General features: G+C 36.7%; 1 protein-coding gene across 8 annotated transcripts in view; it reads right to left on the bottom strand.

Moving 5' to 3' along the window:
* szt2 (SZT2, KICSTOR complex subunit) overlaps positions 1 to 13,198 on the bottom strand; it is a 182,570-nt gene that overhangs the window by 77,770 nt on the left and 91,602 nt on the right. For 7 of the 8 annotated variants that reach the window (XM_023339641.1, XM_023339646.1, XM_023339644.1 and 4 more), the window contains 6 exons: positions 10,961 to 11,207; positions 9,386 to 9,539; positions 3,739 to 3,831; positions 2,249 to 2,327; positions 1,635 to 1,922; positions 203 to 338 (listed from right to left, as the gene is read on the bottom strand). In XM_023339641.1, coding sequence (XP_023195409.1) covers positions 203 to 338; positions 1,635 to 1,922; positions 2,249 to 2,327; positions 3,739 to 3,831; positions 9,386 to 9,539; positions 10,961 to 11,207 — 997 coding nt within the window. The remainder of the gene's footprint in view (positions 1 to 202; positions 339 to 1,634; positions 1,923 to 2,248; positions 2,328 to 3,738; positions 3,832 to 9,385; positions 9,540 to 10,960; positions 11,208 to 13,198) is intronic. The other variant, XM_023339642.1, reaches the window with a different exon arrangement.

Raw genomic sequence — 13,198 nt, 5'->3', positions numbered from 1 at the left:
TTATCTATTGAGCTATCCAGCCAGCATATATATATATATATATATATATATATATATATATATATATATATATATATATATATATATATATATATATATATATATTGAGAGAAGGTATCTGTAAAAAAATATGCCAGCTTTCATGGGTAATAAATGTTTCCTAGCTCTTGAAAAATACAGGCTTTTGCTCTCTTCCACTGACCTGTTATGATGGTAATCAGCCATGAATTCAATTTCCAGGGGCAGAGTCAGCACAAACACATCCAGAGTTACTGAAAGTTCAGTCAGATCAACAGACTGTAATGTCTCCACGTTATCCAGACAGGAGATAACCTCACCTGAAAGGACAGCATTCAAGTTGAGAAGTGTAAGAAAAGCCGCCACATTTTAAACTTTCCAGCTGAGTACTATCATCTTAAAAACTGAAATAATGATGATCAGATCTGGGCATTAAATATACTGAACAAAAATATAAACGCCCCATGTCAAATATTGTTGCCATGTGTTTACAACTGTAAATGAGCATTTGCTGACATTTTATTATACAAAAGTAATATTTCTCTTGACTTGTGTATAATTTTTAACCCAACATGCTGTCAGTGAGCATTACTCAGTGAGCTGTTTTTTTACTCAGTTTATGTCTGGGGCATGTCCACTGGGTGATCAGACAAAATGAGCAACAACTGGACAATCCTTGGACTGGGGACAATAAAAGGCCACCCAAAAATGTCAAATTTTGCCACAAGTCATAATGCCTCAGATGTCGCCAGTTATGTGGGAGCGTGCCTTTGGCATGTTGGATGCAGGGACGTCCACCAGAGCAGTAGCTGCACGGCTCAATGTCCCAACAGACTGGCACTACTACAAATCAACCTCATCTTTGTCGGCCATGTGTGACCACTCCAGCACAAGATGGCCGCATCCGGCTCGTCCATCTGTGGGATCGGCTATGGATAGTGACACACACAGCTGATGAGACTATTGGTCTGCACAACAGATGCATCACACCTCAGACTGTCCATAGCCGCATACGGGAAGCCAACTTGGTCAAAATCAAATTCCTCAACATGACCCCTATCATGTTCAAAGCACTGTCAATCCGCTACAAATGGCCGAACCACAATGTTATCAATGCTGATATGAAGATCAGTAATTACTGAAAATATAGCTTGAGTTTCTCTATATATTGCGTAACCCAAATGTTCGTAAAACTCTTATATTTGACATGGGGCGTTTATATTTTTGTTCAGTGTATAAAAAACTAATGACTCTAAAAGATTCAACCACATTATGTCTTGGTAAAAAAAAAAGAAGTAAATACAGTCTTTTTTTCTTTCCTGTGAAAAAAAACTTAACCTTGGCAGTACTAAAATTAGAAGCTGAGTGTTTTGTAAACATAAGTCCACCCTATAATCTACAAACATGTAATACTGCTCTTATTAGGGTTAGCTAAAGTTAATAACTGTAATATGTTCATGTCTTGTTACATATTCACCTAATAAGAAATAATTCTAATAGTGATAATTAAAAAAAGTGGGTATATTCTCTTATCCTCATTTTTGTGTCTTCTAAAAACTTAAGTCTAATCACTCTATTCCTATATCAATAGACTGTGATAGCAGATCTATGCTCACCAAGGCATGTGGGAAGAGTCTGAATAGGCATAGAACCATGGCTGCTGTTCATGTTGACAGAACAAGTGACGTGAAGAAACAGTGGTGGCATGTCCAGCTGCGGCCCCTCAGCCTCTAGGAGAGACTCTCCATCCAGGATGCTGAAGGAGTCTTGGTCATGGTTGACAGTATTGGAGTCGGATTGGGAGCATTCTTCACCCTCTTCCTGTGAGCTGGTGCCTACATGGTCCTCATACTCAACCACCAGGTCTGTGTCACTCTCCATCAGACAACAACCCGGCATATTCTCTGAAGCAAAAAAATATACAGATAGTGCTCTGGGAAAGTAACCATTTCTTCCACAGCATTTGACGTTCCTTGATCAATGTTTAACACGAATGAACTGTCATAAACATATGCTTATAAAGGTAGAGTTCAATTTCACAAATCATGTCAATGTCTAATTACTACCATCCCCATAGAATCAAGAACAGCTAAATAGAAACTGCCTGTCTACATGAAAAAGGCTAAAATATTTTTAAAAACAACAATGAAATGTCCTAACATGCAGACATTTTAAAAAATTCACTGAAAAACACTGATGATTCCTAAACACTGTCCTAAGGAATCCTCACCATCTTCACTTGTAGGCTCTGTCTCTGAAACCAGCTCTTCATTAGGTTGTCTTTCAGTCTCATCATCCTCAGACTCCACCTGAGTATAGAATTCACAACAAAAATGGTCATCTTGTTGGATCCAGTGGAGTACCCAATGGTAGGTCTGGATTTGTTTTGTTTTATTTCAAATAAAGCTGCTAATAAATATTGGTTTTACTCATCTACGTAAACTCTATTCATAATATCTATCACAGTTGAAACCAGATATTTGCCAGATATTTGTGATGGCCTAGCATCAGGCCATCACAAAGCCCTATGGTGGCCTGTGATGGCTAACTTAAAGTGGCTTAAGTTGTCCTTAAGCCACTTTAGAAACAGATTGACTGTATGCTTAGGGCTATGGTCCATTTGGAAGACCAATCTGTAGCCAAGCTTTTACTTCCTGGCTGACATCCTTAGATGTTGCTTCAACATTTCTACATAATTAATGTTCTTTCCTTAGAACGATATGCATTTTATGAAGTCTACCAGATCCTCCTTAGGCAAAACAGCAACACAAGATGGCGCTGGGACTCCCATACTTCACAGTAAGGATGGTAACAACCATCCCTGTTTTTCCTCCAAATGTATCAATTGTCATTATGGCCCAAACAGTTCCACTGTAGTTTCATCAGAGCACAGGAGATGTCACCACAAATGAAAGCCTTTGTTCCTGTGTGCATTTGCAAAATGCAATCTGGCTTTTTATGTTTCTTTTGAAGAAAATATTTTTTCCTCACCCATATCTGAACAGGACCGTTTCACTAAATAACTACACTGCCTTACCAGCTTCAGCTAACATCTACACTAGGCTTTTGTTCTGGGGTCAATCTACACAGATTGGACAGAAATACATTAACCCATCTCCTTCCTGTGCGGTATAATGGTTGGAAATTCCCATCATGTCTACACTTGCATAAAATTGTTTGAACATATGAATGCAGCACCTTCAAGCATTGGTAAATTGTTCCCCAGTTTGACATCTTGGTTAATTTCTTTTGGCCTTCCCATCGTGTCAAACAAGAAAGTAGTGGGCTTCAGGTGTTGTTTTAAAATACAGGTATGACTACAATTAACTCAAATGTGCCAGTTAACCTATCAGAAGATTGTGGAAGGAAACCGGAAAGGTTTGATCCAAGTCATATATTTTAAGACATGATATTGACCAAATGTATATCAACTTCCAAAGAAGAAATACAAATAAATCTGTAAAAATTGCTCTCGCCAAGATATTGGGTGTAGCAAAATAATTAATAAAATAATAATTTTAGTAATTTTAATTAAGCTAGAGCAAAAGTTGTTTGGTCTGATTTAACTTCAGGCAGTAAGAAAAAAATGTATGCATCATTTTATTAGCTATATGTAAATATCTAGTTTCAACAGTATGTTGCGTTCAGAAGCAGCTTAGTTTCTCATTTCACTGTTTACAAGACTAAATTTTCAATGATGACATGAAAAAGAAAACTTACCTCTTTCTTGGATGACAGAGGGAAATAGAAGTAGTAGTATGGGTTTGATGGTACACTTTTGAAATACTGTGACAGGATCATCAGAAACTTGTCCTGTTAAAAAGATTATTTTGAAATCTGGATGACAATTGATTGTTCCTTACACATTGCAAAACTGAAGATACAGTACAGTGACTGTAAAAGTACACCATCATTTCTACTGCTTTTACAAATCAATCGTAATTAATAAAATTATACTTTTTGACAAAGAAACCCCTACAATTTCAAAGTGAAAATTAATTTCTTCAAAATTATGACAATTTAAAATGTGAAATTTAATTTAAAATAAGTGAGACACTCTCACAGCAGTCAGGTGATCTCCATCCCAGAGATTGTGAGACTACTAGCACTAGCTCTGCTGGCTGGGCCTCTGTTTAAGGTCAATCACATTAAATGGGCTGAATATTTATACAATCTCTTATTTTATCTCACATATTTTTGATTTAATTATGTTTTTTTCACAAAATTGTTTTGTTGATGTAAAGCTGTTGACTTGGAGGTATCTAAAGAATTAATTTTTATTTAGGTGAAATTTATCTTGAAGTTCTTGGAAGCTCATTAGAAACTGATTCAAGTAGATAAAGATCTTAATTATGAGAAATGACTCAAGTCTATCAGCTAACATAACTCATAAGAGTGTCATCCTGAGGATCCTTCAGCAGTAGAAAAAACTTGACAAAAACAAGAAAAAACAAGAAAATCTTCTCTGCTCGTCATCAGAGATATTGCATTGTAACTAGTGCTGTCAATCAATTCAAAGATTTGATCAAATTAATCCCACTCTGGCGCTGTACCTAGCTTACTAAGCTTGAAATATAAATATTTATGCAGTTTATTACAAGTCCCTCCTGCTGCACTCTAACCAATTAAAACGCAAGCAATTGTTTGATTTTTGTTTTGTTTTTGTAGCACAAAGCAGGTAATGTAGACTCACAGTACTCAGTGAGTCTACACTGTAGGCAACTGTAGGAAACGTACTCCATTACACATGCCTACAATTAGTAGCAAACTTGTTCAGGATACAACTGACAGGATGTTTAACTTTCTAGTTCTTGTGTGCCCCAGCCCTTTCTGATGGGGGGCTACATGGGCAGTTGCTCATAAAGCTCATATGAAAAACCACCACTGTAAGAACATTTAAAAAAAAAAAAACATTTTATTGTCTCAAATCAAACATGTCTGAAGATTGTCAGTTTTCCAGTCTTTTATATTCATTGTCAAATGAATATTACACTCATTTTGTTTTAAACTCTAATTTAGAAACGTCCCTCTTCACTGAACCTGTGACAGTCTTCTCACTTAAATAAATCATGCTTCAAAATATTAGAACAGTGTATGCAATGTCACAAGAAAGTTTTGTGAAACCCACTTTATATTAGGGTCTATTGAACCTACTCAATTATTTAGTAATTAAAATGATTTGAGCCTAATGTAATCCTACTAGTATGTAAGTTGAGCTTTCTTTTATGTCATGGACTGATTTGACAATAGATTTAGATTTTGTTTTAGAGTCTTTGGCATGTGGTGCTTGTGACTTTCTGAAAAACAAGAATTCTTCTAAATTATCTCTTTCTGGAACTTCTGCTTCTGATCCTCTTCGACAGGAGAGGTTTGTCTTTTGTTGGCTCCATTTTAAGTACTGCTAATCAAAAATATACTTCTCAAATGCTAACTACTTTGTCTGCTGATGTGCCACCAAACTACCTAAAAAAAAAACACACGAGAAACCACAGTTCATTTCACTTTTGTTCAGAAAACCGACATGCAAAACGAAGCAGTGACGTGTCTAATGCACACTGTAACAAATGGCTGTAAAAACTACAGCATGAAAATACAGTAAGGTAGCTGGGTTTTGAAAATACAGCTCTTTACTGTGATCTGAAATGCGTATGGAAAGTATATGGAACGTCATTGAACCGCTGGATCTTGTGCGGAAATTTACAGCTGTACTGTAAATTTTTAATGCACAGTTGCATTGTGGGATTTTTACCTGCTGGAGGTGAACGTTCACAGGCTGGAGGGCGGGCCAACAATGACTTTCACCAGGTAAGTACTTTTTAAAAAACATTGTATTGCAGTTTTGTGTTTGTTTGTGTAAGAAAATATATTTTATGTGGCTATATTGAGCCACTCTCGCTTGTTTGCTAAAGCTAACCATCCGTCAGGAGCCAACTGATAGATAGTGGCACTATATTGTCCTCATCCAGCCGGCAAAGACCAGTGTAATTCGTGAACGTGAAATTGTGGGCTAATAAACTAGATGTGCACAACGTTGGCTAAAGACCCAACACAAGAAAGTTGAAACTGTTCAACTCTTGTTGCTGTCTGCAGTCACAGAAAAAGTATTTCGCTGTTCGTAGCTCCCCGTGTGTAACGTGTTGCTGTGAACTAATTAACCCTCCGATTATAGCCATCTGCATATTCTAGGTGAACTGAACTAGAAAGCATTTTTGTTGCACATAATGCTAGCTGAGAAATAACCGAAGTTAGCTTTAGCAAACAAGCGAGAGTAGCTCAATATAACCAAATATATTTTCGTACACAAACACAAAACTGCAATACAATGTTTTTTAAAAAGTACTTACCCGGTGAAAGTCATTGTTGGCCACGCCATCTAGCCTGTGAACGTTTGCCTCCAACCGGTAAATATCCCACAATGCAACTGTATATTAAAAATTTACAGTACAGATGTAAATTTCAGCAAGTGATCCAGCGGTCCAATCGCGTCCCATATACTTTCCATACGCATTTCAGATCACAGCGAAGAGCTGCATTTTCAAAACCCAGCTACCTTACTGTATTTTCATGCTGTAGTTTTTACAGCCATTTGTTACAGTGCATCTGCTTTTAAGCGATTCATAAGCCTCAACCCAGAAAGCAAAACAAAAGCTGCAAACGGAAAAGTAATATCAAAACCAACAGGACGACTTATGCTAAACACTAGGACAAAGGTGAACCTGTGTGTCTCCATTCTCCTCCTTCATGAACCAGTGGAACTTCTAAAATGGTAAAATGACTTTGACTTCTATGTAACAAGCAAATATTGCTGCTGCAACATATTATTTTTAAAATAAATTAGTAAATAAACATTTTTGTTTTGCTTCAGTTTGTCAGATTTACATTGACAATAAAATAAAGCAATTTTAAAAATATATATATATTTTTATAAATTAGAAAATTAAATAATTTTTTGAGAGTTTGGTAAATTAAGTTGCAAGTTCACATTTAAACTTAAAAGCTAGCAAAGTATGCAGTTTCATGAACTACTGTAAAATGACAACGTTTTGTAATTCTACGACAGGACTACTGTAATTTTATTATGATAAAAATGCAATGAAATCACAGTAACCATTTTATATAATTACTGTGCTATTTTAAAGAAATTACAGTAACACTAATCAAATTACAGTACTATAGTAATAAAAATTATGGTTAAACTGCAATAAAATTACAGTAAAACTAATAAAATTACAGTAAAAGTGTAATAGAATTACAGCAAGGCTACTGTTAAAAAAATTACAGTAAGGTTACTGTAAAGTTACTGTAATTTCTTTACCGTAAAAATTACATTAACTTGCTGGCAACCCTGCTGCCAGTAAGTTACTGTAAATTCTACAGTGACTTTTTTTTTCACAGTGTAATGCGAGGCATCATTTGTTAGTCGTGTGGTTCTCAGAAAGACAACACAAGCATCAAAGTGGGGCTTCATCGGACATACTGTCCTTTTTACTCGGTTCACACTTCGAAGCCTGGCTCCAGATGTACTGTTACTAGCTAGAGGACAACTAGCAAACAGACCAACTGTTGCCACAATCATAAGAAAAGGGAAGAAACTCAAGGATGATGGGTACTGTGGATTATTCGCAATAAAGAAGAGAAAATGGGTCTGTAAAATCAGATTAAACATAGTAGCTGGAGATTAGGGATTGCCTTTTTATTTTGCTCTAGTTCTAGTTTAAGGAAGACAAGTCAAGTCTATCATTTTCTAATCAAAATAATAAGACTTCAGTGAAAACATGTCAACACTAGGACTAGTTATCATACACTAGTTATCATACCATACTTTTTTGAATTTCTTTCAGCTCTATGGAGGTATTTTACTGTCATAAGTTGAGAGCACACATTTTCAGTTTGCAAGCAGGATTTCATTTCTTTGTTCTCAGAACTTGTAACACCACTTGTGCTTATATTTTTGGTTTGAAAGCAGGATTTTATCTCTATTCTCCAAATGTGTAATACTTGCATTCAAAACTTCTGCTCTCCAATATTTGTGCTCATGCTCAAATTTACTGCTCACACGCAAAACGTCTCTCTGCACGGACTACCTCTCTGCTCGCAAACCTCTCTGCTCACTTGTGAATTCTCTTTCTCTCTGTCTCAAAACAAAAAGTGTAATGTTTTCCTTCAATGAATTGCTATGGTCTCAATGTTTTCCTTTGGAAATTTCAATGCTCTCATTTTTTTCTAAGAGGCCTCCAACGTCTTTTTCCCTCTCCTTGACGTCGTGAGTAACAAACTTACTGGGTTACATTTGGATATTACTGTGTATTATATGTAAATTCACATTTCCAGTTGTGCCTTGGAAACATTATTTAAAGAGGGGTATGTTCTTTAGATTTTATTAAGTGTCTTCCAACTTTAAAGTTCATAATGGTGACTTAATAGTTGGTTTTATTGTCACTTTAGTTTAGTAAAGTTAAGCTAAATCATTTTTGCCTAAAATTCAAATGCGTCTCTGGGTCATATTTGAAAAAACCTAGGTCATTAGTAGTTATTAATAGAAAGCCATTAAACTGATGAAAACAAATCAACAAACATTGTTTTGAAAGCATGTGACTAGTCTTTAAAAGCTAAACTCTGCTCATGGCAAATGCTACATGAATTTTTCCACGTTTGCTGGAAAAATTCCAGCAAACCTGGGGGAGTCAAGAGACACGGCTAAGTGAAGATGAGCAGATGGGATGGGTGAGGGTGTGATCAGATCGGAAGCAGCACTGTTGTCAACTTATCCACTTTGTTGCTATGTTTATTAATTTTTCATGCTCCTCTAGTGACTTCTCTCTTTTTTGTCAAAACAATAACTGATAATAAATTTAGTGACTCTTAGTCTGTGTGGTTGGAGACTTTAATGGCGACAGAGCTCTGCAACACAGCTGCAGCCTGCCTGTCCTGAGCAGCAGGAAAAAAACAAACGAGGTCTGTTTCCTCAAAGAGGTTCCCACTGCCCATTAGAACACTTTCAATGTATTGGCTGGAACAATACAATGCCAGACATCTGTACTTTTTTGTTTTGAGAGAGAGCAGAAACGACTTTGCAAACAAGCAGAGAGATTTGTGAGCGGAGAGTTAATCCGTGCAGAGAGAAGTTTTATGCGCTAGGAGAGAATCTGAGCATGAGCACAAAGATTTGAGAGCAGAGAATATTTGAAAGAGAGCAGAAGTTTTACTGCCAGAAGTTATGTCAGAAAAATGCCCCATATAGCTTTATTTCAGATGTACAAAAATAACTAAAACCCAAGGACATAAAAAAAAATTGTAAAAAGTTCTGACTGAAAGAAAAAGTCTAATTAAAAAATATCAATCAGTTGTCTTAAATTTTAAGATATACCTGAATGATTTTGTGCAAATCTGGATATACTTCACAATTGGGTTGTGTTCGTAGCAGGGTCAGAGGGAATGCCGGTAGTTTGGACTCATCCAGGATCCACTGAGAAGCCTTCCCTTTAGATTCAGCTTCACAACAATCCTCCATTTCAGACCTACTGATGATAAAAGTGTATATAAATTAATATTTTATTATAGTAGCATAACCTCACATTGAATATCTTTAAGTATTCAGTTAAGGAAAAAACCCATGTCAGGAAATCCTTCAAATCTAACCCTAGCCCCAATTAAGCCTGCTTCACTTATTTACACCCACAGTTCCTATAAAAATAATACAATGAAGGTATTTTTCTAGTTTGTTTGACTTATGTAGTATGTTGTAACTTTTGATTACTAAGTCCCAAAGTCGTGGAACCCTATATTTATGACATGGTATTGAGGGCAGAAGACAAGTTTATGTTTCCACTATGTTCAGTGAACAAAATGGTGAGGGACTTAAACAATTTCCAAGACTCATTGTAAAAAACAAAAAAACAAAATTAAAATCAGCCAATAGAGAGTTTTAGGACCCATGAGACACTTTCTTACTTCAGTCAAATGAAATCCCCCAATATGGCTTTGCTGTAAATTAGATAATAAATTGATAGAAGAGCAACCCATGGTCACTTTTAATAGTGGTGGAGATTTTATGACGTTGTTGGCCTGCTTCTGTTCAAAGGTCGAGGAAACCTTGGAATAGTGAACAGTATCATAAATGAACTTTTTGGAAATGTTGGGAGCTTTCAATGCACAGTGTATAATGAAGCGTGAGGTGGAAGCAGAGCCAAGGCGCAGACAGCTGCCCCAATAAGGTGTTTTAAAAGATTTGATGATAAAAGAAATATTCAAGTTGCTTGGACATAAATGACATGGAGCAAAACAGAGCTCCATAAATGTCTTCACTCTCAGACTGCAGGTTTACTGGTGGATCCTAGAAAATGTGAAAAAGTGGTCAGTTTGTCCTCCAGCAGCCTGGGACTGTGTGAACATAACTACAGAAATAGCTCAGAATAACCTAGTTTAACTTATAAGCCTTTTCAAAAGGGAAAGTTTTAAATCTAGTCTTAAAAGTGGACAGGTGTCTGACTCAGACTAAAACTGGAAGCTGGTTGCACTGGAAAAGTGTTTGATAACTTACAAATCTGGCTCTTATTCTAATTTTTTAAATTCTAGAAACCACCAATAAACTTGCAGTCTGAGAGTCAAGTGCTCCGTTAGGAGTATATCAGTCCTCCACCGAAAAAAAAATTTCGTTTGCGAAATATGATGTGTTTGTGCTAATAAGCCACATTTGTTTTGGTTCTGTACACTAATACAGACATATCAACTTCAATCAAATTTTTCTTGCATTACTTTGCAAATCTGAGCTAAATCAAACCTTTGAGTTTCTTATTATTAGACTAAACATAGCTGACAGTTTACAATCCACACATACTAGTTTTTGTTCTTTTAACATGAAAGATAATGTTTTAAATGTTGGTGACATCTCAAAAACATTTGCCATTTTTTTTCTTTATAATTTCAAACTGGGTGAACTCACCTGCATGCCTCTGCTCGCTCCTCCTGAACCTCTCCAACACAAAAGGTGGCAGGTCTTCTTAAAAGTTTTAGACCTCCTCCCAGTCTCTGGGCCTTGCCACTCTCCCTAAAAACCCGCATGTGACCACAGAGGGTTTGTAGGAAAGCTGTGACGTCGATTTCCTGCAGCGACTCTTCACAGTAATCCATTGCCAGGAGGATGTCCTGGGAGCTTATGCTGTAGGATTGCTGCAGGCTACGAAACACACCTGAGACACAAAGGCACCAAGTCATGATGACGTGGTAGATGTCATAGGAATACACACCGATTATATATAGTCTGCTATATATTTGAACAATTTTTTGAGTATGACTTAAACTGCAGCAGCTATGTATGTACACATGTAAGATTATTGCTTTATTATTCTGATTGTACTCGACTGAAGTGTATTTCAAACTTCATTTTGCAACAAAACACACAACAAACCATCTTTACAGTGAAACACTTTTGGGCAACTGTTTTTTAATTTTTTTCCATTCATCCATACCGCTTCCTGCGCCTCCCTGCAATGGCACTGCACCCCACCTAGGGTGTGTGTCCCACACTTTGAGAACCACTGGTATATTGTATCTGAAGAAATTCTTATTATTATTCTATTCCACCAGAAATTGCAAATCTGGGGGCCTAAAATGTGCCTTAATTTTAGGGCACATTTTAAGGGGGTGACTATTTTGGGTCAAAGGGAAAATTTTGGCCATTTTTTATATTTACACACCTCAAACTTTAACGAACTTCTCCTAGGGATTCTGAGCTATTAGTTTTATTTTTGGTCAATATGCAATTAATGGACAGGACATTAAAAATAATCATAATGGTGAGTTTTTGAGAATGTTTAAGTACTGTGGCCAGGCGCAGAACTTGGCATACGTGCCAAAGCAAAACAAAACACTAACTTTCGCATACAACGGCCAAGTTGCACCAATCTTGGTATGAGTGATCCAGGTGGGATGCCCAACAATCATATCATATATCATATACTGACATCATCTAATCCCTACCCCCTCAGAACTAGAAGACACAATTTTTTCTTGGAAAGCTCCATCTCCAAACCCCTTGAGCAAATCAAGATTTTGTGTCAGGAGACAAATGACAAGTTGGTCTGACTTGCTTTAAAGTGCAAAGAGTTTTGGAAGGTGTAGCACGACGAAGTTAGAAGTGACGGCGTTGACATACATTTGGTGCCAAATTACACATATTTCAGCTGAGATCCATGAAACTCATTATGATCAATCAAATTGCAATCCAATATTTGACTGCATTCAAATATTGGATGCAGTCCAAATTTGCTAGAAAAAGATTTCTTGCACCCTCTTGAAATCTTTTAAAAAAATCAGCTCCAAGCCATCCTTTAACAATTATACAATTTGGTACACTTGACAGGGCTTACAAAAGTCTCTTGGAGCCATGGTCCAAACCCAACAGGAAGTCAGCAATTTTACTTCAAAGAAACCATTTTGTCTTTTTTAAATACATTGTATCTGAGCAAACTCCAACAGCTTTTCACATGCCGACTTCAGAATCACTCAGCAGAGTATTGACGCATTGAAGGTCAATAGTTAGCAAAATTGTTTTCCTACATAAAATAATGTGGGTGTGGTCAAACCTCAAGTCTGAGCATTTGACATAAGACATCAAAGTGGAATAACTTCCACACATAAGCGTCTGGCTGTCTGAAACTTTATGTCTGTCATAATCAACAAGCACTGATCACATTCACTTAGTCAACTGGTGAAAACACCTAGGTCCCGCCCCCTTTGAAAAGGAAGTCACTTATGTTCCTCCTGGTCCTCTTCCTGTTACAATTCTTAACTGTTTGAACATGCATTAATGACAAAGAACAACATGAGACTAAATCCTTCTGTCAACACTGGCTGATGGCTAGAGCATGTGAACATGGCTAAATGACAAATTCCATTCTGGGGCTTGCAGTGCTACAGCTGATGTGCACCTTGTCATACTATTTTCTTTGAATTTTAAATAAAGACAAAAACATAGCCATAATTCTGCCTGAATTGTGAGTAATACACTTTGACAAAGTCCGCTGGATGCAGGCTTAGCAGAAGTGCAGAAATAGGATTCAAAAAGGGTAGGACGAAGGCCAGATATGGAGATTTGGGACAAATTACGCACTTCAACCCTTCAGCATGAACATGCATTTGAAGGACACAAGGGTGGAAGTGCAAGTATTGGGACTAGACC

This window comes from Xiphophorus maculatus, chromosome 9 (assembly GCF_002775205.1).
Source record: "Xiphophorus maculatus strain JP 163 A chromosome 9, X_maculatus-5.0-male, whole genome shotgun sequence".
Classification (NCBI taxonomy): domain Eukaryota; kingdom Metazoa; phylum Chordata; class Actinopteri; order Cyprinodontiformes; family Poeciliidae; genus Xiphophorus; species Xiphophorus maculatus.
Note: the sequence above shows the minus strand (reverse complement) of the source record. Positions and strands in the feature narration are given on the sequence as shown.